General features: G+C 44.8%; 1 protein-coding gene across 4 annotated transcripts in view; it reads left to right on the top strand.

Moving 5' to 3' along the window:
* LOC138298625 (zinc finger protein 813-like) overlaps positions 1-27,131 on the top strand; it is a 165,894-nt gene that overhangs the window by 74,127 nt on the left and 64,636 nt on the right. For 2 of the 4 annotated variants that reach the window (XM_069236891.1, XM_069236889.1), the window contains exons 4-5: positions 1,989-2,102; positions 6,167-6,277. In XM_069236891.1, the coding sequence (XP_069092992.1) occupies positions 1,989-2,102; positions 6,167-6,277 (225 nt within the window). The remainder of the gene's footprint in view (positions 1-1,988; positions 2,103-6,166; positions 6,278-27,131) is intronic. The other 2 variants (XM_069236892.1, XM_069236890.1) reach the window with 2 other exon arrangements.

The raw sequence follows: 27,131 nt of genomic DNA, 5'->3' as shown, positions 1-27,131 counted from the left end.
ATTCTAGTTCAATTTACTTGAAATGGCTGCATGTAGAATGCATTTTACTGTGTTCTGTTGTGTTAAGGCACTAAATTGGTGTGCATGTGTGTGGCTGTTACATGTTGCATAACTTTAATGTTAATCATTTGTGCCCGGAGTGGTTAGGGAAGTGACGACACTTGATCCTTGAATTATCCTTGCTCAGGAAGTATGAATAAGTCCTGCAGAGGTGTGTGTATGTTTCATCGGGGCAGCAACCCCTGCTGTTTTTATACGTGCTTTTTAGGTGTGTGCTGTTTTGTGCTTGGAGAGTGTGTACTCCGCTAGGGGAGATACCCGTTCTATGATGTGAGTGCTGTGCTCCACTTTGCAGGATGCTTGTTGCTGTGCAGTCTTTCTATGGATGGAAGGTGATTTCGCCAATGGATGCGCTGTCTTCATGTATGTGGCACTTAACTGCACTGGTTATGTTTACTGTTCTTTGCTGTGTGCATAGAAGATACTTGAATCCATTTGATGGGTGGGCTATTGGTGTAGGTTGACGTCCTCACTGTACCTTGTGTTTCACACATAGAACTAGTTACTTCCCATTGGTTCTCCTTGGGACCCTGTGTGTGCAAGGAGTGAGGAAGGAATGCGTTGTGTGACGAGATGGCGCAGAATTGAGGAGTGAAATGTTGCCGTTTTACCCTGTGTGGGTCCTACATGGGTGATTAGTGTCGGAGGAGTGTGTAGCATTTTTGCAATGCTAGTTTTTCCTGTGAGGGTGAGATGTGAAAGTGTATGATAAAACTGAGCATAAGTAAGGGGGGCCTGTGTATTTGTGTGGGTTGGAGCTTTGTGTGTGTGTCTCTCTTTGTACTTGTAGTCTTAGTGGAATGTGATGATACTTGAGTGTTCAGTGTGGATAGTTTGTTGAATGTGGGAGATGAAGGCCAAGACTAAGTTGTGAGCATCTGTTGCTCCTGGTGTGGTGGCAGGCCCGTTGTCCCTACTTGAATAAAGATACCGATATGTAACAGGACTGTACCACGTGGCCACTACACAGTACACTTAGGAAGTGCACGTTAATCTTTTCTTCAAAGTACACACTCCCTCACAGTGAGTGAACTTCATTAAGAGAAAAGCACCATCAAACTTAAGAACGAAAAGGTGAAAACGATTTCTGATACTTTGTATAAGCTATTGCCATTTTTATAGAACATATTTTGGCATTGGTATGGCCTTGCAGATCATTCTTCCATTTAGTGACCTCTAACATGGTTACAAGATTTACATTGGAGACCAGGGCCTGGAGTCTAGTTCAACTTGTGATGATAATGATGGGATTTCCGTTTTTCTTTATGTTTTGTCTTAGCTTATTGGACTGTGGATGTATGATTTTTGGTGTCTAAGGACTGATGCTCAAGGCTTTACCAATTACCTATGAATCTTCTGGACTAATACAGAAATATGGCTTACTAGCGCACTGTATAGCCGATTTATGTAAGAAGTGTCAAATGTTTGACATTATTGAAATGTGCTATTGTGATATGTGCTATGTGATAGACCATATAAATGGCACCTGAGCTACGCTGGGATGGGTGAATGATGATCTGTCAAGTGGTTTCTATTGGGAGGGTTGTGTATGTTTCATGTGTTCTAGTTCTAGTACGAACCATTGTGCCCATATAACAACATGAAACCTGGGCCCTCTTACACTAAGGTATCCACTGGAGTCATCATAGTATTGTCTGTATTATTGTAAGCAAACCAGTACACTGTGCAAATGGGCCTGATTCACTACATATGTTGTTACATGTCCTGGTTATCTGCAAGGAATGGAAATGAATAAGAAATCTCCTAAAGGATTCAATCCTGCCTCCAATGATAACATATATAAACTGATTAAACAGTAGAGGTTTTCAAATTTTGGATTTGTAGTGAATAGTATTATTGGTTTGAAATCGCATTTTTTTTACTAACATTGAAACTATTCAATTTGTTCTGAAATATACTTCTTTCAGCAGGCGTTCAGTTTGTCAGTACCGAATTGTGTTTGAAGAACGAAGATGTGTCATCTGTGCATCTCTCAGATGGGCATCATACAGAAGAAAAAGGCTTGGCATCCCACAGCTCAGGTACCTTAGAAATACTATTGGGTTCTTGAATCACTGAAGCTGGCTATGTAGTTAATATCTTTTTAAGTTATATATCTTTTTCCGGTTGATGCACTGGTGTCATTTGGCATACGCTTCTTCTTTGCTATTTCTATCTTTTAGGAATGTTAACAAAACCACCATGCCTTTTCTAGGCAAAAATGTCACCTATCTCATTAGTACCAGTGTAACATCTGAGTAACGCTACCAGCAAGTGTAAGTGACCTGTTAACTATTGCTAAGGGAAGCACCCTCTGCAGATTTACAGGACATGGCGCGTGTGTGTCTGCCGATTGTGAGTTTCAGGGAGGACGTATGCAAATCTTGTCACACGTTGTGGGGCTGGAATGATCCATAAAATTGTGCTTGCTGGGTATCGTGCCACCACAGATATGTCTTAAAATGAAAGCTTGAAAAGTACTACTAGGAATGGTGTTGGCGAGATGCTGTACAGCCCTTCATCTCGAGCCCCAGACATTAAAGTTTAGAAAAAAGATTTTGTGGACTGTGCGCTCACTGATGAGCAACGCATGAATCTTAGCCAGAGGGATGATACATTTACAGACGATTTAGTAACCTGGGGAGACATGCTCACCAAAAAAGAGATCCCCTCAGTGAACGGCCTCCTTGAATTACTATTGCCAGAGACCTGTGGGATGAGCCGGCAGGATGAGGGTTGTGGATTGGAACTGCAGTGCGCTGCTGCTAGGCGAATCTTTCAATAAAATGATTATGCCATGTTGACTGATTTTTCGGGGACTGCAGTTTTTGATTGCAAATGCAAATTTGGTACATGCTTTTGTATATGCTTAAAAACTTTCAATAAAAACAATTTAACAAGCATTGCAAATGGTCTGTCGCTGCACAGCGTATAGGCCTTTGTTTTAGTTTTTATATTATGGCAAGTGCAGGAAATCCATGATTATGCAGAAAGTGCTGCGGCTGCCCAATCACGTAATTCATTGGCCCTAACTGGCAGGTTGTACGTATTTACAGAGCTGGTCATTGGCCCAGTTTGATAAAAGACAAATGAGTGTGGATTTTTGGATCAAAGCTGTTATGGAGAATGTTGTTAGAGTAAGGTGTGGGTTTATTTTCTGTGTCTTTCCTAGACACTTGCATGATGTGTTTTTCACAACTTACTATACACCAAACAAGTCTTTCTGTACAACAGGAGGTTCTGCAGGTAAACACCAAATAAGTTGTGCGCAAAAAAACAAACAAGACATAGGCTGTAGCACCACAGCAGTAATTAGAAGGGTTTGCGGTACACAAATAGATGATGTTGAAGCAACAATCGTGTACCATGCAAGAGTAAATCTGTAACACTAAAATTTGACCAGGTCAGTGGCTGCAGAGGAGAGTATAGAGGGCCCATTGGAGGTGGGAGAATGTCAAAACTGTTTTCAGATAATGTTCAAACAAAACATCTAAGCCACCACCCAACCCAGTTTAAAATCTCAGAATAATATGAATTTGTTCTGTCCATCTCTGTGTCAGATTGAGCTTTGTGCTGTGGGCATAGGCATCAACGCCCATGTTCACTGCTCTGAAGACATCACACAAAGGATGGACATAAAGTTATAAAGAGGGTGGTGTCAAGTGCTGGGTCGTGTCACATGAAGTTGACTTATCTGGAGACTTATTAATTCTGCTTAGAAACTCTTAACATTTCTTTATGGAAGAAGTAAAATGACTAAGAGGCTTTTCAGAAGGTTGACCTAATAAAACAGTATATTTTGAAAACATACTAAGATCCAACAGAGGAGGCAAAAAGCGCAAGCAAATTAATTTACTACTCATAATGATTTTTCACAAGTAAAAAAGTACAAAGTGTGCATCCTTGAAAGCACACTATTTATCAATACAGTTCTTATTTGCACTATTTTGCATACAATTAAGTCATTGGAGCACCAAGAAAATAATATATTTCGGCTTTACAAAAGTGAAGCACGTTATAGTCTCCGACTTTTTTTACTCATGATAAATCACCACAGCCACGAATAGTAACAAACGGGTAACTGCCCGAAAAGTGGGAAATTCTAAGAACCACTGATTTCCAGGCAAGTACTCCCTCACTCTATGGCAGACAACTGACTGAAGTATGCATTGCTGAAATATGCAAAACACCGTTTTCTTTTGCATGGGAAGAGGATGTCCACTTGCAGGGTCCCTTCCCATATATCCATGAGCAGTATTCTTTCCTTCTCCACCCTGGAAAAGTGCTTATGTTTTACAGGGGTACATTTTTATGTTTTAATGCTTTAAACAGTTTGCCAATGCCGACAAACTTATGGATTAATGCGTAGCCGGGCTCTTGTTCCCTTTGCCTGCAGCCCTCGGCGGCCAACCTCTGATCTGCAATTACAGCCCTGGACACCATGCAGTGCCGGGATATTTTATGAGTTTATTGTGAGCGGAAATGATCATTAACTGTGAATCTGTGAAACAGCATCACGGAATGTCCACCTGACGTTCATTTTTTGCGTTCACGTGTTCCAAATGTTTGAATTAGACTAAAAGCTGTCTGTAAAAGGAAGCTTGTTCCTGTACATCTGATATTAAAGTCTTATCTGTGCATTGTATTCTGGAGGAGTGGCAGTATTAAAATACTGAAAATTAAGAAATCGATATTTAGATTGTGTGTTTGAAATAGACTTAGCCAGGATCCGTTCACACCAATATAAAATACAAATAATATCACCAATAATAATAATTATTATTATTAAGTATTCCTTTCAGTTTTGCTTGTGACTCAAGCTCATGTTTGCCTGACTAACAAAAATGGCCTTTTACATGCAGCAGTAGGCACTTACTAACGATATTTTTGTAATTGCCAAATGTACTCACTAGGCCAGTGGTTCCCAACCTGTGGTACGGGGACCCCTAGAGGTCTGTGAAGCCTCTACAGGGGTCCGCGACTACATAGAAAATACAATATTAACAGATGAGGCCCCTGGCTTTCATTAATGGCTCAATGGGGGGGGGGGGGTCAGAGGGGGGGCGCAGATTCCAATAATGAATCGGGGGGGGTCCCTGGGTTCCAGTAATGATAAAAGTGGGGGTCCACGGGAAGTGAAAAGGTTGGGAACCTCTGCACTAGGTAGATAATGTAGTGTGAGGGATCACAGCTGCAGCGTCACAGGACCCCATCTGCTTGATCGGGGTGGGTTGTTGCTGAGGTGGGCTCGCGTGATGGTGTGGGGAGCTGCAGGTGCACGTCTGTCACCAGTTCCAGGTGCAGCCAGCTGCCACATACGGGAACAGAAGACGAGGAAGCACGAGGACATTTAGAAGCCACAAAAGACCTCGAGAGCAAGGAGACAGTGAAAAGGAGGAGAGAAAAACACTTTAGGAAGTGGCAGAGCCTCTGCATGACAGCCAAGTCAGCCAGTGGGAGACAATCTGAATAGGGGGTGGGAGACCACAGGAACAACCGTTTCGGTACGTTGGAGCCGGACCACGACTGTCAAGAGCAGGAGAAGGACCAGTGCATGTAGGGGAAGGGTGAGCTGACATCTTCACCATCTTTCTCCGGGGGGGCACCAGGCACCAATGTAGGCGCTAGTGGACAGAGCAGTGCATGGGTATTTGCTGCCAGTGGAGGCATGTTAAAAGACCATGCATGTGGAAATTGAGCTACATGATGTTTGCTAAGAAGACACAAGTCTTGTTTTGTATGACATACAGGAACCAGGAGCTCACAGCTAACATAAATTCTCCGGACTACATGCAAGTGGCAATAATAAGGCCATTTAAACATTAAGTATAGCTGGACCCCTGAGTCGTGGACTATTCTCTTTTATTTTTTCATTGTTTTGAGATAATGTCAAAGGTAAAAAGAATATTATTTTTTCTTCACTTAAGAGTATTTGGCCATTTAACTCACAGACCGAAAGCCCTAAATGATACATTTTCCTTTATATTTCCCATTCTGTTACGCCCAATAAACATGTGCAGTGTGATTTCATGCCCTCATTTCTATTAAACTGAACATGTTTGAATCTCACTTATTGTTCTAATTAAATGTGTTATGTTCATAACAGGTCAAGTAGTCATACCATCTGTTGTTTCATTCTGCATAAAAGAAGAAGCAGAAACCTATGCTATGGATCATCATGAAAGTGAGAGAACAGAATCTACCTGTAATCTAATACGTGAGTAAAAAGGGTTTAACTTCCTTAGATTCAATGGGGTGCAATATCTGCCTTGCAATAACTCCAGCCAACTGGGTAAGCCTGAGTTCTGTATAACGTGCAATGCACATGTACTCTAAAAATATGCTTAACCACTGCTATGAAGTCACAAGTCTTTTGATACTCTCCGATTACATCTCAATGGATTTTATGAGTGTGAGAGGCTCACTGTGTCTTGCTAATAGCCGCTGGTCACCAGTTCTTTATGCAACCATGAAGCCTTAAGGCACATGTGCCTGTGGAAGAGGGTAGGTGGTGAATATGCAGACAGGGAAAATACTTCATAAAACGTTTCAAGTGTTGGACAATACTGGCATTTTGCTTTTCATCTTAAGGGCTGGACAAGTACTTTTCACTAATGACAATATATATTTTTAGATGTGAAGGAATACAGAACTGTTTTTACTTTGAGATAATTCAGATACAGTTATAAAAGTTGTATCTGCCCTCCTGACAAATGTTCACATACATCTTTTTTGAGGGCTCATTTGCATACCCTAATTTCTGTTCTGAACGGTCTCTAACTAGGCCGATCCACCCCAGGGGTGGTTGCAGAAACCCCTAGACACCAGGGATCTTTTTTTGTTTGTTTGTTTTTATATGTGGGGAGCGACCCCTTAGGCACGGGTTGCTCCCCTGGGGGCAAAATTAATTCTAGGCTGTTTCTGCCCCCCTTTGGCCTATTTGTATTAGGCCAATCTGCCCCCAAGGGGGGCAGAAACCTCTAGATACCATGGGATTTTTTTATTATTTATATTGATACATAAGGGGAGTGACCCCTTGGGCAAGGGTCGCTCCTCCGGGGGGCCAGATTTATTTTAGGCCATTTCTGCTCCCCTTGTGGGCAGATCGGCCTATTTCCATTTGGCCGACCTGCCTGGGGGGGGGGGGGGCAAGAAACCACTTAGGCACCAGGGATTGGTGTGGGTGTTTTGTTTGGGGGGGAAGCTCCTTGGGCAAGGGTAGCTACCCATGGGGGCACATTACTGTTGGCCATACCTGCCCTTCTTAGGGGCAGATTGGCCTATTTTTGGAAGGCCCATCCGCTCCCAAGGGGTGCAGAAAGCCCACCAGAGACCAGGGAAGATTTTTTTTTCAAAATAAGAGGGCAGGGGTATGGCCATACCCCCACCCCAATGAAATGGGGCCAAAGTTGTTCTGCTCACCAGTGGGCAGATTGGGCAATTACCCACAATCCACACCCTGTGGTGCAGAAAGTCTACTAGATGCCAGGGGATAAAAAAAAAAAAACAATTGTGTGGTGGTGGCTACCAACTAGTAGGGATATGGTTATGCCCCTAACCCAACTGAAGGGGGTAACAGTCTTTCAGCTCCCCCCGCCAGCACACAATAACATCTTACCAATGGCAAGCAAGAGGACATTTGATTATTTTGGGTTTTGGTTTTACATTTGGGCCATGAGAGCTTGGCTAACTCTCAAAATCGTCCCACTTGGAATGGTGAGGGCTGCACTTTTTGGACTTTGGGACGCTGCCATGTAGAAAAATCTACAAGACCTAGACACATCTGAAAACTAAACATCTGGTTGAGTCCAGGGTGGTGTGCTTCACATGCACCCTGCACCATTTTCTTACCCACAATGCCCTGCAAACCTCCAACTTTGCTGGAAATCACACATTGTTTCCATATTTTTGTGATGGAACCTTCCGGAATCTGCAGGAATCCACAAAATTCCTACCACCCAGCATTGTCTCATCTATACCGATAAAAATTCTGCCCCACTTGTCAGCCTAAAAATGTTTTTTTTCCAAACAGTCCTTTTGGATCTGCTTTAGTTCCCCCTCAATTTCGACATGTTTTTGGCTCTTCCCTGTCAGAGGCTGTTGGCCCACCTACACAAGTGAGGTATCATTTTTACAGGGAGACTGAGGGGAACGTTGGGTGGTAGAACATTTTTCCCGGTGTGGTGATCCCACACAGAAATGTGGGAAAAATTTGATTTTATTTTTTTAGCTAAATTTGAGGTTTGCTGAGGATTCTGGGTAAGAAAACACTGGGGGATCGACGCAAGTCACACCTCCCTGGACTCCCTCGGGTGTCTAGTTTTAAGAAATATCTGGGTTTGGTAGGTTTCCTTAGATGGCTGCTGAGCCCAGGACCAAAAACACAGGCCCCCCCACAAAAACAGGTAGTTTTGTATTTGATAATTTTGATGTGTCCAGATGGTGTTTTGGGGCATTTCCTTTCACGGGCACTAGGCCTACCCACACAAGTGAGGTACCATGTTTATCGGGAGTCTTGGGGGAACGCTGGGTGGAAGGAAATTTGTGGCTCCTCTCACATTCCAGAACTTTCTGTCGCCGAAATGTGTGGAAAAAGCTTTTTTTGGCCACATTTTGAGGTTTGCAGAGGATTCTGGATAACAGAACTTGGCGAGAGCCCCACAAGTCACCCCATCCTGGATTCCCCTAGGTGTCTACTTTTCAAAAATGCACAGTTTTGGTAAGTTTCCTTTGGTGCCGGCTGAGCTAGAGGCCAAAATCGACAGCTAGGCACTTTGCAAAAAAACCACTTCAGATTTTAATGTAAAAATGTTGTTTGTCCATGTTGCATTTCCTGTTGCGAGCATTAGGCCTACCCACGCAAGTGAGGTACCATTTTTATCAGGAAACTTGGGGGAACACAGAATAGCAAAACAAGTGTTATTGCCCCTTGTCTTTCTCTACATTTTTTCCTTCCAAATGTAAGACAGTGTGTAAAAAAGACGTCTGTTTGAGAAATGCTGTGTAATTCACATGCTAGTATGGGCACCACGGAATTCAGAGGTGTGCAAATAATCACTGCTTCTCAACACCTTATCTTGTGCCCATTTTGGAAATACAAAGGTTTTCTTGATTCCTATTTTTCACTGTTTATATTTCAGCAAATGAATTGCTGTATACCCGGTATAGAATGAAAACCCATGGCAAGGTGCAGCTCATTTATTGGCTCTGGGTACCTAGGGTTCTTGATGAATCTACAAGCGCTATATATCCCCCGCAACTAGAAGAGTCTATCAGATGTAACGGTATATTGTTTTAAAAAATCTGACATCGCAGGAAAAAGTTTGAGTAAAACGTGGAGATAAAAGGCTGTTTTTTTCACCTCAATTTCAATATTTTTTATTTCAGCTGTTATAGTCTGTAGGAAAACCTTGTAGGATCTACATAAATTACCCGTTGCTGAATTCAGAATTTTGTCTACTTTTCAGAAATATTTAGCTTTCTGGGCTCCAGCATTGGTTTCACACCCATTTCTGTCACTAATTGGAAGGAGGCTGAAAGCACAAAAAATAATAAAAATGGGGTATGTCCCAGTAAAATATCAAAATTGTATTGAAAATTTGGGTTTTCTGATTCAAGTCTGCCTGTTCCTGGAAGCTGGGGTGGTGATTTTAGCACCTCAAACCCTTTGTTGATGCCATTTTCTTGGAAAAACCACAAGCCTTCTTCTGCAGCCCTTTTTCCTATTTAAAAAAAAACAACGAAATATGTGCTGTATTTTGGCTAATTTCTTGGTCTCCTTCAGGGGAACCCACAAACTCTGGGTACCTGTAGAATTCCGAGGATGTTGGAAAAAAAGGATGCAAATTTGGCATAGGTAGCTTATGTGGACAAAAAGTTATGAGGGTCTAAGCGCGACCTGCCCCAAATAGCCGAAAAAAGGCTTGGCACTTGAGGGGGAAAAAGGCCTGGCAGCGAAGGGGTTAAGAGTAGGCAGGAGTCCAGGAGCTCACTGTCTGCGCTTAAAAAATGCTTTTACAGACATTCACAAGGGGGAGGGGGCCCTTTTGGAGACCCTTTCCTATTTGCAAATGGATTACCACCAATTTGAAATTGGAGGTAACTTGCAAATGTTTTGCAACTGCATTTTGGTTGCAAAACGTTCGAACATACTACTGCGATTCGGTATTAGGAATGGATGCCCTAAACACACCCCTCCCCAATACCAAATCACAAAGCCAAATTGTGTTTCGGTCACAGGTTAATGGATTGCAATTTTGCATTGGTACATGCCTAAAAACTTTTTAGATGTTGCAAATTGTTTGTGACATCTAAACAGCTTTGTACATCTGTCCCCATGTTCTGTAATTTTAAGACGAATGAGTGCTAAAGCCCACTCAGAATACTAAAGATGTTACTTAAAATGCAAATAAATATTACAAAGAATGGAGACAAGAAACCTATGTAATTCCACATTTCTTAGGAAAATTTCATAACCCATAATTTGAACACAGTGCGAAGCAATGAGCAGAAGCCTAAATCAGTGTAAAATGTCCTAACAGAATTGAGCAAAGGCAATTATTCATTTAGCAGACCGGAAGTATAATAAATCAACTAAGAAAGTGGCTTCCCTAGACATACTCCTGCGTTTCCGTCTGTTTATGAAATTCTCAAAACATTCCAAAAGTAGACCTTGAAAACTGTGATATTTACTCTTGTAGCGTTTCCAGCCTTTGAAAAAAAAAATGCATTTTTAAATATGAAGCAAGTGTGAGTTTTCCCCCTGTCTGTAATCCCCCATTACATTTATTGTTAACCCTCTCAATTTTCACCCTGGAAATGCTTATTTATAATCCTGCCCTTGCCAGAATGAATTTTGCAGGGTGGTAAACGTTCTTCAGAGGGTATGTGAGTGCCATCAGACATAGTAGGTTTTCACATAAGTTTGCAGGTAGGACATCACTGGATTTTCCACAAACCTGTCCTTCACTCTACATGTGCAAACATATAAACCCCCCACGAATTTCCATAATTGATAGCCCTATTTGCCAGAGTAAAATTCAACCAGTGTTGATTTTGTTAATCAGAATTGGGATTTTATCCTCTAAATGCATTCAGTTGTACACCTAAGAATTATGTGTCCAAAAGGTCTAGAGAATTCTACATGTGAATGTATCATAAGTCCCAGTTTCAAAATGTTGCAGAGTAAAACATGCCATCTCAGATAAGTCTTTGAAGTGCCTGGTGTCCGGTAGCTGCAAAACCTCTGCGGTGGCTAACAACTTGGCGATTTGGGCTCTTCTATCTCTAATGTTTGTGATGCTATTCCAGAGGGCCAACTGCCCCTTCGAGTCACTGCTTCGATCTAGGGCTGGGAGTCAGCTTTTTCTCTAAGCCAGGAGCTATGGACACAGTCCAAACTGTAGTAGCCCAAAGTGCAATCCTTCAAATGGTGCAGCATCTCTTTTTGCACTTTCAACACTAGCAGGATGGTCTTCTGTTAGGCTTTTCTCCAAATTGACAGTGTACTGAAGTCTAGGGTTCCAAGGGTGCCATATTCATCCCTTCAAAGTGCCCCTGGGGGACAATGTAGTCTCTAGCCAGTGGGCTAGTACATCCCACCTCTTGGGTGATGAAGTGGCATCTGGCTATCCCAGACTGCAAAAAGGTTGCCTCTTTCAAGATGGCCACGTCCCTTCTTTCGTCGTCAGGAGCATGGTAGCCAGCACCAGAGGGGTGGCTAACTTAAGGCTAAACTGGTTTGAGCACTGGATTTCCCTCTCTGTCCCTATCTTCCGTCTGTCTACAGAAAAAAAAGTCAGCCTGCTCTAGGAGTGTTATCCCCATTTGCCCTTCAAAGGCGGCTTTCCCTCTGAAGCTTGCCTTTTGGGCTAATACCCAGATTGGTCCTCCTGGGGGAGAAAGTCACTCCTCACTCTGTGACTACTGCTTTTGTTCCTGAGCCTGGGAGTCATTCACACGTCTCCCCAGGTGGTCAGTAAGCTGTCTGTGTGCCAGGGCCTTTGTGAGGCCACTGGATTAGCTGGGGCACAGTTTGGCAAATTCCTAAAAGTTGTTTAGCTTTAAAAGTGACATAAATGTTGACTTGACCATTAAGTCGCATGTAATTCCATGATTAATATGATCCCTTAAGTGACACAGTTAGGTAGTCCAATTCAGGAGTTAGCCGGGTTGGAGTTGCAGGCGGTAACCCTTTGTTAGCCAATGGAGCTACTAACATTTTCCACAGCAAAATGACAATTTGGAAGTGTTTCTGCAAAGGCAGATGAAAAATATATGTCTTACTTAACAAAGTACAGCTCCGTGCCAAAGGGTTCTATAGGCCTTCCTTAGGGAAGACTTACTCATGTTGTTAAGGGATAGGGTGGCTTTGCCATTAATGGCAATGGCAGTTGAACTGAGAGTGTGACACTGTTTCAGTTTTTAGTGGCCGGCTGGGTGCCATGTTTTCACTTTGTCACACACAGGTGACACAACCAATGCTGCAACCCTGTGGGGAGGGGAAAGAGCCTTTACCACGCAGCGGGAACCATGCAGTGCCTTTAGAACGCATTCTCAACAACAAATGTGTCTTTATCACGCATTCCTGAATCACGCAAGTCTTTACAACCACTTGCTTTCGGGAATGCATTGGTGGACTGGTGTTGGATTTTAAGTCCAACACATCCCTTACTGTTGGGCAGACTGCAGTTGGAATAGTAAATTATACTATTCCAAACTCCAGTGCTTTCCTAAGGCATGTTGTGAAACGACTTGCGTGGTAAAGGAATGTGTTGTAACAATCCACTCATTAGGGGTGTGCCTAGTGAGTATTAGGCGCTCCTACTCTAAAGAAATTATGTTGAACACAAATCTAAAGCACGGTGCAAAGGACAGGGGTTACACCCACTATATCCCCCAAAAACGATAACATAAAGTTATCTACACAAAGTACTATACCTCTGCACACATGAACAATATGAATTACTCCAAAATCGTTTATATTAGGGTACTTAAAGTAAATTACATATCATCAGAATACTGACATCCAGATATTTAGATTAGTGCAATCATAACCTCCTAACATACATGTTCCAATGTATACAGTCCTGGATTCAACATCCATTGAAGTTCATATCAAATTTTTTCTCCAGAGTCCAAATAATCTCTTCCAAATATCCAGTATGTATTTCCTACGTAATTGATCCCAAAGATTAACAATTCAGTCCAACATCAACGTCAACACGTGTTTCATCCGGGGAGTATCCCTCGGACTTCTTCAGGACCTCCTGTGATAACATATTCATAAATGGTGTTATACAAAAAGATTACAATAAATCACTTACAGTTACATGCCAGTCTAGATTAAGACTTATTATATTGAATTAAACAGCGAAATATAAAATTAATTAAAATTCAAACAGTGGGAACCTGAGTAATTATTATCATTAGTAATGAGATCAATTTATATTAGCCCTCTAGATAGCACAATTACACCATTGCAAGTGATATAACCATCAAACTTATCATCATAAACATGCAAATCTCCTACATAAAATATTGTGCTCCCAATGTGTTTCTAAAAAAAACCAAATACATTCCCAAAAGATCCACAATATGTGACTCATAGTCCGACTAATCGTACCTCAAATCACTTATATATTTGACAGAGACGAAAGAGTGTATCCTAGAGTATCCTAATTTCTACTGTATCCGGCTGTAACACAAATAATTTCTCATGTATATTATTAAATAGGCAATAAGCCCTGCCCAAGGTTCACAAAAAACGCTTTCATTATATTAAATAATATAATTAAATCACACTCACCACTTTGTGTGTATATCTAAATCACATCCAAATCTTGTGTACTGGTCTCTCTATTCCTGCAAGAATCGTATTGAAATTTAACTAACATGGAATCTCCCCTCCTAGACACTGGATTTGAATAAGCATAAGACTAAGGTTAATAGACAGAATAAGGATCACCCAATTCAACATAACGTTTGTTGAGAGACTGAACACTGTCACTGAGGTCTGGACAGCAGGTCTCGGTGCACTCTCAGACTCAAATAACCAGCAGCTAATATTCCAAATGGGGGCAAAAGGTGGAGGGAAACCTGCAAAAAGCCTGTTTCCTTACATTTGTGTGGTGGAGGAGGAGGCTGTTATTTTTATTTTATAAATACCATCTCACCCAGCACTCTCTGCTGACATCCAAATGTCCTTTTGCTGTTTGAATGATAAATTCTCAGTCAGTCAGTGAACTTTATTCAGCTTGTTAAAATAAAGCCATTAAAGCTCATAATAAAAACATCTGTTCATAGACACAAATCTAAAAACTTTACAATCAGATTTAATAAATTAACAGTAAAATAGGAGGGGGCGTGGCTGGCAAGATGGCCGACCAGCAGCACTAGAGGAGTGCTCCAGGCCCCAGATTTGACATCCTTTGTAATCCTGCCACCTGGAGCCCCCGCGGACCCAGCATCCGAGCCCTGCAGCACCACGGAGCGGAGGGAAGGGCAAGGAGCGTACCGACGACCGGAGCTGGGTGCCACGCGGGGAGCACACAAGGTGGGTGCCTGATCCTGTGATCGCGGACAAGGTTGCAGTTTGATCAGGCCATTGCGGACTGTGGTGGAGTCGGCAGTGGGGACCTGGAACCTACCCCCCACCCCGGAGCGATGGGGAGGTGGTGAGACTATTGGGAGCTGTATTTCGGCGCCGCGATCACGCCGCAGGGGGGAGTGCATTTTGGTGAGAGCCTGACCCCAAAATGGCCGCGATCGCGGGTGTGTTTTTGAGCAGCAATTGAATTCCGCTGCTTGTGGAGTAAGTGGGGGCGCGGTTCAGGGGGAGTGACCTAGTTGAGGGGGCCTGCAAGATGTGGTTGCAGTGGGATTCCGGTGTTGTGCCACACCTAAAGCCCCCCCTTCTCCCTCCCTTCTCCCCCCGCTTGCAGCTAGAGGTGCCCTCTTGGTAGGCCTGGAGGCCCATCGCAGTAACCTGACCTTTGAAGGGTGTCGTCCCTTGAGCATCTGAGGAGGAAGTTGGAGGGCCGGTGGGGGACGGGGCGGCGCGGAAGGGGCGGCAGTAACAGAGGTCTTTTGCTGGACATAGCTTGCAGGGATTCCCCCCCCTTCCCTAGCCTCTCCGTCTGTGGCGGACGGGTGAGTGGGCAGCCCTGTGTTGGCCGGCTCCTGGATGGCGGGTCTGGCTGGTGGTAAGACAGACCCATTGAATGGAGTACGATGCCTGTGCGGACCCTGCCAATGATGGTGATCACCCCGCGGTGCACTGGTACGGGTGTGACAGTTGGGATCCCAACGATGGTGTGTGGCTGGGACACGAGATTCGACCACTGCGCTGTACCTGGTAGTGTGAGGCACGGCATTGTGAGTTACCGCTTGTGGCGGGAGCCACACTTGGGACACACCATGGGGAAGGACAGGGCTAACAAGGGACCACAGCAAACAAGGATGGACCAATACACAGCGCAGAACACGGAAGCAAATCCGCAAAGGGAATCCCCTGCCACTTCGGAGAAAGGAGCGGAGCCCACCGGGGCGCAGATCCTGGCTGCCATTGAATCCTCTAGCCGGGCAACGCAGGCCCAGAGTGCGGCCATAGCAGTAGATGTCAACCTGCTGAGAGCTGATATGACAGTAGTGGCGGAACGATCGTTGGCCACTGAGCAAAAAGTGGCTTGCGTGCAGACGGATGTGGACATATTGAAGGCCTCGGTGGCCACCCTTGATGCCCAAACACGCAAACTGGAGGCGCGTGTCAAAGATGCGGAGGGTAGGGCGAGGCGCTGTAACCTCCGTGTAGTGGGCTTCCCTGAGGGAGTGAAGGGGGCGAATCTTGAGGCCTTCCTTGAGGATTGGATCCGGAAATCTCTGCCGGCTGCCCCTCTGTCGGCTGTGTTTATGGTGGAGCGTGCACACAGGGCTCTGGCGCCGCCGCCGGGGGCCCCTCCGCGTACGATCATAGCCAGGGTCCTTAACTACAGAGACCTCAATGCAATTTTGCAGGAAGTACGCAAGCATGTAGATCCCACATTTGAGAACCACACTATCTGTTTTTCCCAGACTATACTAGGGCGGTACAGCTCGAACGACAGTCATATGCTGGTGCTAAGCGAAAGCTAAGAGACCTGGGCTATACTTATTTGTTGTTGTATCCAGCAAAGCTGAAGGTTCTACATGCGGGCCATGCTCACTTCTTTCAATCTCCTGAAGCAGTGTGGGACTGGTCGGAGCGGAGCGATGGGACAGGACCGCTGGGGTCCCCGCGGAGGGCGAGTGGTGGAAGACCCCAGGTGCAGGAGGAAATGCGAACTGCGGCGCGCAGGAGCACCAGGCGCCATCCTGCCAGCCGTGGAAGTCAAGTGATTATGCGCTCGGACGGTACTCTGATCCTTGAGTGGAAGAGACAGGAGCCGAGGAGGCAAAACTGTTGCTACGAACTGTCACGTCAGAGGCTTCTTCGCACTCCGGCTCCCCCTGTGCCGTAAGTGGTCTGTCTCCGGAGGGGGAAGCCAAGATCACCTGACCAATATACTGGACCTTTTGTGTGATTAGTCTCAAGTACCCTGGTTTGGGGTCAAGTCTGGGGTCCTCCTACTGTTGGTTCTATTTAAGTGCTGGGGAAGCGGGGGTCCGGGTTAGGTGATTGGATGGGGGCCGTGGCAGAGTGGTGAGCCTGTGAACCCACCCCCCTCCGTTGTTAGTTTATTGTTGGGGGGAGTGTGTGTGCGGTCTGGACGATTGATGGAGTGCAGTGTAATTCGGACCGGACACTGGCTGTCGAGTGGGAGCGGCGTTGGAAGTGGTAGCGGGGTACACACACGATTAGGCAGACACTAGTTGTGGGTGGTGTTTACTCGGGGTGGGATGGGGGAGTGTTATGTGGGTTCTAGTTGGTGTTGGTATTTTGTTTTTAATGAGCGGAGCATTTTGAGCATTCTCCTTCTGAGAAGGTATCAGATCATTGGGTTGCACGTGCGCCGTGGCCGGGGGTGGGGTTGGAGGGACTAAATGTGGGGGGGGGGTAGGGGCAGGGGCTGTTGAACCTGGTGAGGGTTCGGGTGGTGTGGACCAAAATATGGCTGGTACTCTGACACGTATAGTTACATGGAATGTTAGAGGCTTGAACTCCTTTGAGAAGCGCTACAGAGTACACACATATCTTAAGCGGCTTGGAGAGCACATTGCGCTCCTACAGGAGGCGCATCTGATAGAAAGTGAAGCACAAAAAGTACAGAAAAAATGGAGGGGGCAGTTTTATTCAGCAACATACTCCTCCTACGCTAGGGGGGTCTCTGTATGGATTGCCCGCGGGACTCCATTCACAATAAGTAGCTTAAAGGCGGATTTTCAAGGCTGATATATATTCCTGCATGGGGTACTAGATGGCCGGGAGCTTTGTCTATTGAAAATTTTTGCCCCTAACACTGATGATGGAGAGTTCTATCATCAGCTCCAACAGGAATTAATATCTTATACAGGGATGCCTATTCTGTGGGCTGGTGACTTCAATTGTGTCCTGGACGGGGCTCCAGATAGAGACCCGCCAAAGCTCAACACTAAGTTGCAAATGACTACCAAGTTGCAGATGGTTATGAGGAATTTACATTTTGCGGATGTGTGGAGGGACATGTACCCTACCTCCAGAATATTTTCATGTTACACGCCCACCCATGGGGCTTATAGCTGCCTGGATCGTTTCCTTCTAGCCAATGACGGATCGCTTAACGTTCGCCGTGTTACCTATCAGGTCAGGTTTTCATCAGACCATGCCCCTCTCCTTCTGGAATGTGAAACACACGTACCCAAGCCAGCAGTCCCCCTGTGGCATCTGCGGCCAGACCTACTGAGTGATCCCGAATATAAACAAGACCTCCAAGGGGAGCTGAATGCCTATTTTAGTACTAATTGGGGTACGGCCGCGATCCGGGGCGTCGAATGGGAGGCTCTGAAGGTAGTTATTAGAGGGGAAAGCCTTAGTAAAACGTATGGTATCAGGAGGCGCTTGGACCAGGAGCTTACATGGCAGGCGGATGTATTGACAGCCCTGCAGCGGCAAATAGATAATGGCGACGCGTCGGAATCGGTGTGCCTTGAATTATAGAATTCTGGGATAGACTGGATAGTTATGTCCGCCGGAGTTATAGACAGCGGTTGTATCGGGAGGGGAACCGTTCGGGCATATGTTGGCTTGGATTCTTTGGCGGGAACACCCTGTTCCTATTATTCAGATGCTCCGTGGTCTCTCTGGTGAATTGATCCTGGGACAGCTACAGGTGAATTTGCACCTGAGGGAACACCTGCGGGCTATTTATACCGCACCATGGGGTGTAGATGTGACCCGGGTGGGGGAGTACTTGGATGGTCTGTGGCTACCTCGCCTTACAGAGACCCAGTCGGAGGAACTGGAGGGGGAGGTGTCATTGGATGATCTGACGGAAGCGTTGGGAGGAATGGCATCCAGGAAGGCACCTGGTCCCGGCAGGCTACCTGTTGAATTTGACCGTACTTACCCAGCTGCGACTCTGCTGCATCTGTTGTAGACGCCCAATGAGGCACGTGGTGCAGGACTTCTCCCAGAGTATATACGTGAGGCGCAGATAGTCATGCTACCGAAGCCTGGGAAGGCGGTGAAACGACCCTGGCTCCTATAGGCCATTATCTATGTTGAATGTAGATGTTAAGTTGTTGGCCAAGGTCTTGGCCTCTTGTTTGAGTCGAGTGGTGTCCCATTTGGTACAGAGTGATCAATGTGGATTTATACAAGGGAAGGGGACTCATATGAACATACGGCACCTAGCCCATGTGCTACACGAGACTTGCGATTCCGCGTTTCCCGCAGCTCTGGTGGCTCTTGATATGGAGAAAGCATTAGATACGTTATCCTGGGAATATCTTTGGAAGGTGATGCGTCAGATGGGCATCAGGCCGGTCTTTTTATCCTGGGTGCGTCTTTTGTATACAGTGCCCCAGGCAAGAGTCCGTACGGGAGAGATAGTGTCGGAGTCTTTACTATCGAGCATGGCACGCGGCAGGGAAGCCCTTTGTCGTCACTGCTGTTCGCGTTAGCCATGGAGCCTCTAGCCATACAGTTGCGATCTGGATTGGACGGCATTTGGGTGGGGCCCAGAACGCATATAATATCATTGTATGCTGACGATGCCCTGGTATACTTTACTGATCCAGAGTGAGCGTTCCCCTCTTGTTGGGTATGATGGATATTTTTGGACAGATGTCAGGCCTCCGAATCAATTGACGCAAAACGGTATTACTTCCAATAACAGGATTATCGAAAGCGGCGACTCCTGAATTACCAATTGTGGGGCTGTCTTAGGAGACAGAGTCCTTTACATATTTAGGCATTCGAGTGACGCACTCCCCTCAGCTGCAGTTTACGTTAAACATGGGGAGAGTATTGGAAAGTCTTAGATTCTCTGTTCAGTTCTGGACCTCACTTCCATAATCGGTTATGGGTAGAGTTGCACTTAGCAAAATGATTGTTCTCCCCAGATGCTTGTATGTCATGCAGAATTCCCTCTGTGAGCTTCCTCTATCATTGTTTCGGCAGTTAGATTGATTATTATTATTATCCCTGGTCTGGTCAGGTAGGCTGTGCAGGGTCTGCTTGGAGGTACTGAAACTGGACCTGGCTAATGGGGGGCTGAGACTGCCAGATCTCTGTCTATATTATTTGGCCGGGTTACTACAGTACGCAGTCCGGCGGTGTGAGGATACTCCTAACTGGGAAATAGATTTGTTGACTGGCTCGATCAGGGTGGAGCAGCTCCTGCATATCTTGATGGGGGGCTCTAGGATTCTGCAGGGCATACCTTATCTGATTGTACAGGTATTGAGAGCCTGGGAGAGTGCGATTGTGCGGGTTCTCTGCAGGGCCCATACGCGCGTCTACTAGTGTTATGGTGGGTCCGGTCCTTTGTAAAAGCCGCTGAGGTGATGGATTTTGAAAGGTGGCACGCAGGGGGTTGTATTAATGTGGGTGACCTGTACCAAAACGGCGCGTTCATCATAAATGAAGGAGCGGAATCCCTGTTCGGAGTAGGCAGGGGTGCAGTTCATACAGTATGTGAATATTTCACGAACGGCCAGAGAGACTTGGACGACTTTTCTGGAGGAGCCGGCGGAGTCTCATCTCCTGGTCACTCTTCTGGACCCGGAGGGTGAACGAGGTCTCCTGTCCCAAATGTATAAAGCGCTTAAGGGAGATAGGCTAACGGGGATGCAGAGAATCAGAGGCTGCTGGGAAGCTGACCTGGGTGTAGCGCTCACAGATGGGGAATGGAATAGGGCCTGTTCACTGGTACAAGATGCGACTAGCAATGCTCGGTTTAAATTGACACACTTCTATTATTTGCATAGAGCATACCTGATGCCCCAACGTCTGCATAGAATATCCCCCTTGAGACCTTACAGCTGTGGCCGCTGTGGGACGCCGTCGGCTTCTTTTGTGCATATGGCATGGGTCTGTAGCTCTGTTCAACCCTTTTGGCATAGGGTAGTGGGGGCACTTGGGGAGGTAACAGCTGTTCGGATGCAGGTAACAATTAAACACTGATGTCATATGGACGTTGATGCTCACTTTATCTGTTCGATCAGTTCTCCTTATGATTACAGTGTTCTGCTCTGTTTGTTAGTTGTGGGACTGAAATGCACTACACGAAATGTATAGCGATTGACGACACTAACGAATGGGTCCATTATGTTGATTTTGATGGACTTGACCATGTCTGATACTATAAGTGTTTCTTTCCTTCTGTTTAATACGGACAAGGAACAATTCTTGAACCTGGATGGGGACCTCTAATGTGTACAGTTGCTGGATGGTCGACTGACAGCAAATCTCCTTCAATGTAATATGCTATGATGTAGCGCATGGTTATATGAGTCTCTTTTTATGCATAAATAATCAAGTTTTAAAAAAAAAAGCACAAATAAAACCCAGTAAAATAGGAAGAATATCTGAAAGTTAAAGTACAGATGAATTTAAGTAGACCCACATGTATTGCTAATCCTCAAGGCACAATGGACACATTTTGGCACAGTTCCTTACTGCTTAGTTGTTGCAAGAAGACTAGAGCCTCCTTGTGTAATCTGATTTTAGATTAACACAAATTTGTAACCAAAAAGTGTTTTCATATGTAGGAATATAACCAATAGAAGAGAATAAAGTGCTGTGTGCTTTGAGAGAAAACATTATCTCATGGGCACTTTGGCAATGTTCAGCTCCAACCAGCCTTCCTGGGGAATGCCACTAAAAAATGTAACATGTTAAAATGAAATCTTGTGAGACAGAACGTACAATTAACATTAAAAAACAATTTCAAATAAAACTGACAGCCCAGAGACGATTGATTAGATTATAGTTTGAACTGGAGCACATATTTGTAAAACTCCGCCTTATGGAATCTTCCCTGCCTTTCCTTAAATACCGCTTTCACCTGCAGCACATTTCTCGCCTTTGCATTCTCAGGATTAAAAAAAAGGTCAGGGAGGCCTAAATCTAGAAAAAACATTTTTGACATAATTAATCCAGGGAATTGCAATGGAGTTGTCCAAGATTGCCATGGTGTTGTCCAAGAAAAGACAGTCTACCAGCATGTCCCTAGAAAGGTGTGCTCCCAGGTTTTCCACAGATTCTGAACCAAAGAAGTAAAGTCTCAAGCTTAATTCTGTCCACCACGAGGGCCAGACCTACCTCAGAGTGGCACATAAAGGATGGTGCAGATTGAGGGACTGCCAGGATTCTACGCAGACATTTATTCTCAACCTGCTGTAGTGCCCCAGCACTCTTGACCCCCAAACTCTAGCTCCAAACAGAAGACTGACTTTACAGTTCTTTGGCACTGAGTAGCCCTGATGTTAAGTAAACAGTTCCAGTTTAAGTTAGAGTCCAAGGGAAAACCTAAATAGGTGAAAGTTTTCACTTAAAGGTTTCTGTCCCTCCCAAATGAAAAAATCTTGTTTTGACGTTTTTAGGATCTGTGCTAATTGCAAAAGATTTACCGAAGTTAGTTTTAAGGTCTAACTCCTCATAAAACTAAAGAAAGCATCTAGAAGGAGTTGTAGACTATTTGCAGTTCTCTGCACCATCCACATAAAGTAAAACTGGTAAAGCACAGGATTTAATTTTGGGTAGGTCTTTCCCTATTTTGCACAAGTGATGTTCTAAGCCATTAGTATAAATAACACAGTAAAGGAGTCATCACACATCCTTGCCAGAGCCCTAGTAAAGATTTATTTGTGGGGGAGAGTTCACTATTTATTCCATATCTGACCATAACTATGGTGTCCCAATGTTTCCTTTGAACTAATAAAATTAGAGCCTGTCAATTCCCATCCTTGCCATAATATCCCAGACCTTCAGTCTATTCACCATGTCAAAGGTATAATCAGCTGGAGGTTAAAGCTTTGTTTCGCCGTGCCTACCCCAGGGCGAACCCCATAATGCATTCTCGACTAGGCCTGATGTTTCTCTAGCCATACCTCAAGTTTTACTGCCAGGATCCTGCCAAGTGTTTTAAGTGAGCTTTACATAAGGGAAATTGGGCGATAGCAAGTCTTACAATGCCCCTATCCCCTTTTTAAAAACGGGAACAACTATCACTTCCCTCCATGATAGGACAAATGTCCCTTTTATAGTGGCCTTTAAAACATTTGCTAAATTTGGAGCCTACAAGCCAGTATTAGCCTTGGAAAGGTCCAGTGGCACTACATTTGGTCCAGGAGCCTTGCCTGAGTGGCTTTGATTGATAGCTGCAACTACATCCCTAACTTAAGTGGTCTCACTAAAACTGGAGCACATCTCAAAAGTACAGCCTGCTACATTTCAGTTTCCTGTATAGGAATGTCTATTTAGTGGGTTAAAATATTATTACAATGATCTACCCATGCTTCAGCGGTGTAGCAGTGACCAGTAAAGAAATGTTGATTAACAACCTTTCAAAAAATGCATTGACAAAGCAAATAGGTTGCACCTGTGCAAGAGCTATTGGCTGTGCCAACATGTTTTAGCCATGTCGTACACCAATGTGGCTGCTGTTTAGACTGGTTAAAGATTACTAGGGTAAATGAAAGTGGTGGGGAATGGAGTGGACTGTTGAGAAGTAGAGTGGACTATATTGGGGTGATGTAAAGAGTCATGGAGTAGCTTAAAGTGGCGTAGAGTTCAGTGGAGTGTCTTGGAGTGGCATAGAGTGGTGTGGAGGGATTAGAGTGTTGAGGAGTGAAAGGGCTTAGAATGGAGTACAGTGTCAGAGTGGATTAGAATTGCATGGAGCAGAGTAGAGTAGCATAGAGGGTGTTGCGTTGAGTGTTGCAGAGCGGAGTAGATTGTCATTGAGTGGAGTAGTATAGTAGAGTGGAATGGCATACAGTGGAGTGGTGTAGAGTGCCGTAGAGTGGTGTGACACAGAGTGGCATACAGTGGAGTAGTGTGTCATAGAATAGAATGAAGTGGCATGGAGTGGCGCAGAGGGAGTTGTGGTGAGCATCATAGGGTGGAGTATTGTCCTAGAGTGGAGTAGAGAATTGTTGAGAGGCATACAGTGGAGTAGTTTAATGGAGTAGATCGTCATACTGTGTAGTGTCATAGAGCAGAGTGGAGTAGAGTGGCCTAGAGTGATGTGGGGTAAAGTTTAGTGGTGTATAGTAGACTGGTGTAGAGTTTAGTGGTATACTATACACTGGTTTTAAGTAAAGCAGTGTGGAGTGCATTGGTGTGGAGTGGAGTGACATTGAGTGGCATAGATTGCAGTGGTGTCGAGTTGATTGTTTCAGAGTAGGGTGGCATAGATTGTTTCAGAGTAGAGTAGCGTAGAGTGGAGTGGTGCAGGGTAGAGTGCAGAGGTGTAGAGTAGAGTGACGTGGAGTAGAGTGCAGCGGTGTGAAGTCTAGTGGTGAAGAGTAGAGTGGCGTGGAATGCAGTGGCATAGAGTGGAGTGATGCAGAGTAAAGTGGTCTAGGGTAAGATGACTACACACACATGTAACGTTATTATCCAAACTTTCCCAGGAGTACATCTGCAGCAAGAGACTGGCGACATTTACACCCAAAGTGAATAGCTTATAGGCTCTTATGAGAATTCAGAATATGGGTTTGGTCTTTGGTGCCAGAATGAGTGATGTGGGGTCTGTGGGCCCTCGGTGGAATATGAGCTATTCATGCTGTCCACTGAGGTGCTTGGGTGGGGTCAGAAGGCTGAATGGGGAACTTATATTTCATGCCGATTCCCTTCTTGACCTCTCAGTTTTGACCATCAGCAGGTGCACCCGTTTTTCTCACAGTGGTGTCAGTGATGGTGGTTCTCTGTGGGCCTGGGGGACAGTTCAGCTAAGAAAGGAAGATTGTTAGAGGGAGTAGCGGCATGGGCTGCTGAAGGTGAGAGTAATACACACATAGGTGGAAACTAATTTGAGAAATACAAAGGGAACCTGTTATTAGTGGAGCATGACTGATGTGTAAACATGAATAAATCTGTGACAGTGCTGCTGTTCTTGTAGCACTGAAGTGCCTCTTTCACAGGGTCGGTGACTCATCAGACCTCAGCTCCAGTGCGTGGGTTACTGAGGCCGTGTCCATGTAGCCGTACTGTGTTGCAGTGTCCCTCCAGTCATGTTCCACGATTCTACAGTGCGTGTTCACCCCGTGGCCTTTGCTATGTTATATGCAATTCTAAACTGCCTTCTACAATTAGGTTATGGCACTGAAGCACTTTTCTGTCCGGCTAGCATTTTCATACGCTTCTGGGTTTCCCATGATATGACTGTCTGGTTGTGTGTGCTTTGTTAAATACCTAGGATAGTCATTTTTGTGTTATTAATGTAGAAGTGAAATGAGTTTACTCCTGCGCTACATTTTTGTACTGTGTGATGTACATTGCAGTGGCAAAGCTCTTTGCTGTTTGTTGGTGGACTGGGCTGTTGGTTGTTTGCAGCTAGTGTATAGATTCCATCCTAGGCAGAGGAGGATTTCAGAGTTCTGTCTTAATGTGTACTCTTGTAACAAATGTGCTGTGTATGTTTTCGTTGTCAGCACTTTTCTACTTGCCAAGTATGTGGCCTGTCTGTGCTGTGTTGGACATGTTTGCAATGTTGTGCTTGATGCGTGCCATTGAGAAGGATGAAAGGCGGCGTTGACTCCGTGTGATTGGAACCTTTGAGCTGGATGTCACACACAGGTCTCCGCAGCAGCTGTTCAAGCCACTAAATGCATCACCTTCTTTTAAGCACTTTGCAGAAGAGAGAGGCTCTTCCAAGCCAACTTTTATCTAGTATCACATGATCAATAATCGACAAATACGAACACATATCTTTTTCTGTGTACACTGGGCTTCAAACTGGTAGCCACGTTCCAAGCTGTGCCAATATTTACAGCCAAAAGAGAGGAATCACAGTTGGAGTTAACACACCGTTCAGGATCCGAAAGTTTGGTGAAGGGAGGAATCCTAGATTTAACTCCGGAGTTTTTGTCTGAATCAGTGGCTTAAACAATAGAGCGTGCTCCTCCCTTCAGCATTTTATCCAGTCCAAATGACCACATTTCCTCAAAGCTCTAGTAGTTAAAATGGGCACGTCACACATAATGTGGTTTTGGCTCAGAATGACCGACCTCCAATGGCTATTGAGGGCAGTGGTGGCCAGTTGGCTAAAATGTTTCAAAATAAGTTGTAATCAGTAAAACCGGAAAAACAAGCAACACCCATGACAGTGGGAGAGGTATGGGGGCACAGGAAGCAACAGACGAAAGAGCATGATTGGGTGGCAGGACAAGCAGGAATGCGCCATGCGGGAGAGCAATTTGAAATGCATGCAAGTGCTATGGACAGAGCAGCAAGGTGCAAGAGTGGGGTCAAGAAATAGCACCTCAGTCACGTCGGGAACAGCGGACAGGCACAGATTAACATGAATCAATTAACTTGAATTCATCTGTGCTTGGTCTCTGGTCCACAGCAAGCACTGGAAGTGATGTTTCCTCTGCACTGGCCAGTTATGGAGCCAGTAAAGTGGTAAAGAACAGTGATGTTAACACAACAAATGGTAAGTTGCGGCCAAGCTCCAAGCCCTTTTCTGTACACACTAGCGTCTTGCACATGCTCTCGCAGGCTCGACCCAAAAAACTGCACTATCCCTCAATTTAACAAGCTTTTCTAGCTCCTCCTAAGCTGCCTTTCTTAACTCGATTTTCCTGGTCTCAAGGGTAACTGTGTAAAACTTCCTTGCGCTCAAAATATTTTTCTTAGCGCATGGAATTTTGAACAGTGCAGATTTTAAATTCTAATGGGTTGATGTGCATGCATGATTAAACCAGCCTAGTGGCGGCGGGTTTCTAGAACCTTTAGTTAGACTCAGCCTCCTAGCCACTGAAGTGCATAGGGTACCAAAGGCTGCTAATATGTACTCAAAGGAGGTCAATAGTGAAATAGCTTTGCTATTATCTGTTATAAGCTTATTCAAGAAAGCCTCCTTATTTACTCTGTCCCATTCAGTCCTGATACCCTTGTTGCGTGAACAGGTGAATGGCAAATTCTCCATCTGCCAGATATCACCCGACAGATGCAAATCAAGACCAGGACGGGCAGATAATTGTCACTTATACAAGAGCCAACGACCTTATATTCCAATATTAGTTCAGTTAAATCCAAGGACAGAATAATAAAATTAATCTCACTACCAGGATTGGACCCATTGGAGGTTGGGACAAGAGAAACTGCATCTACCCCATATCTTTTAGCAAATGCCAAATGTTTGGAAACTATTCAAGGAGTCCCCAAATGTGGTGTGCTGGAAATGTAGACTGTCTGCCCCCTCCAACAACCTTTTTCCACAGACCGAGTGTTCACTATGTTCACATGTTCTTGTGTAGAAATCCTCTGTTTAAACTATTGGTGCCTCCGTTTTGTGATTATCTAAAACATTTGTCAAGCCGTCCTTAAGATCATCAACAACAGTTGTAACCCCTGTGTCAAAATATGATTATAAAAATTCACCACAATTGCATCAAATGAATAAGTGGTCTGCAACCAACTGGAAATTGGATGTAAAATGAAT

The sequence above is a fragment of the Pleurodeles waltl genome, chromosome 1_2 (genome assembly GCF_031143425.1).
Source record: "Pleurodeles waltl isolate 20211129_DDA chromosome 1_2, aPleWal1.hap1.20221129, whole genome shotgun sequence".
Taxonomy (NCBI): Eukaryota; Metazoa; Chordata; class Amphibia; order Caudata; family Salamandridae; genus Pleurodeles; species Pleurodeles waltl.
Note: the sequence above shows the minus strand (reverse complement) of the source record. Positions and strands in the feature narration are given on the sequence as shown.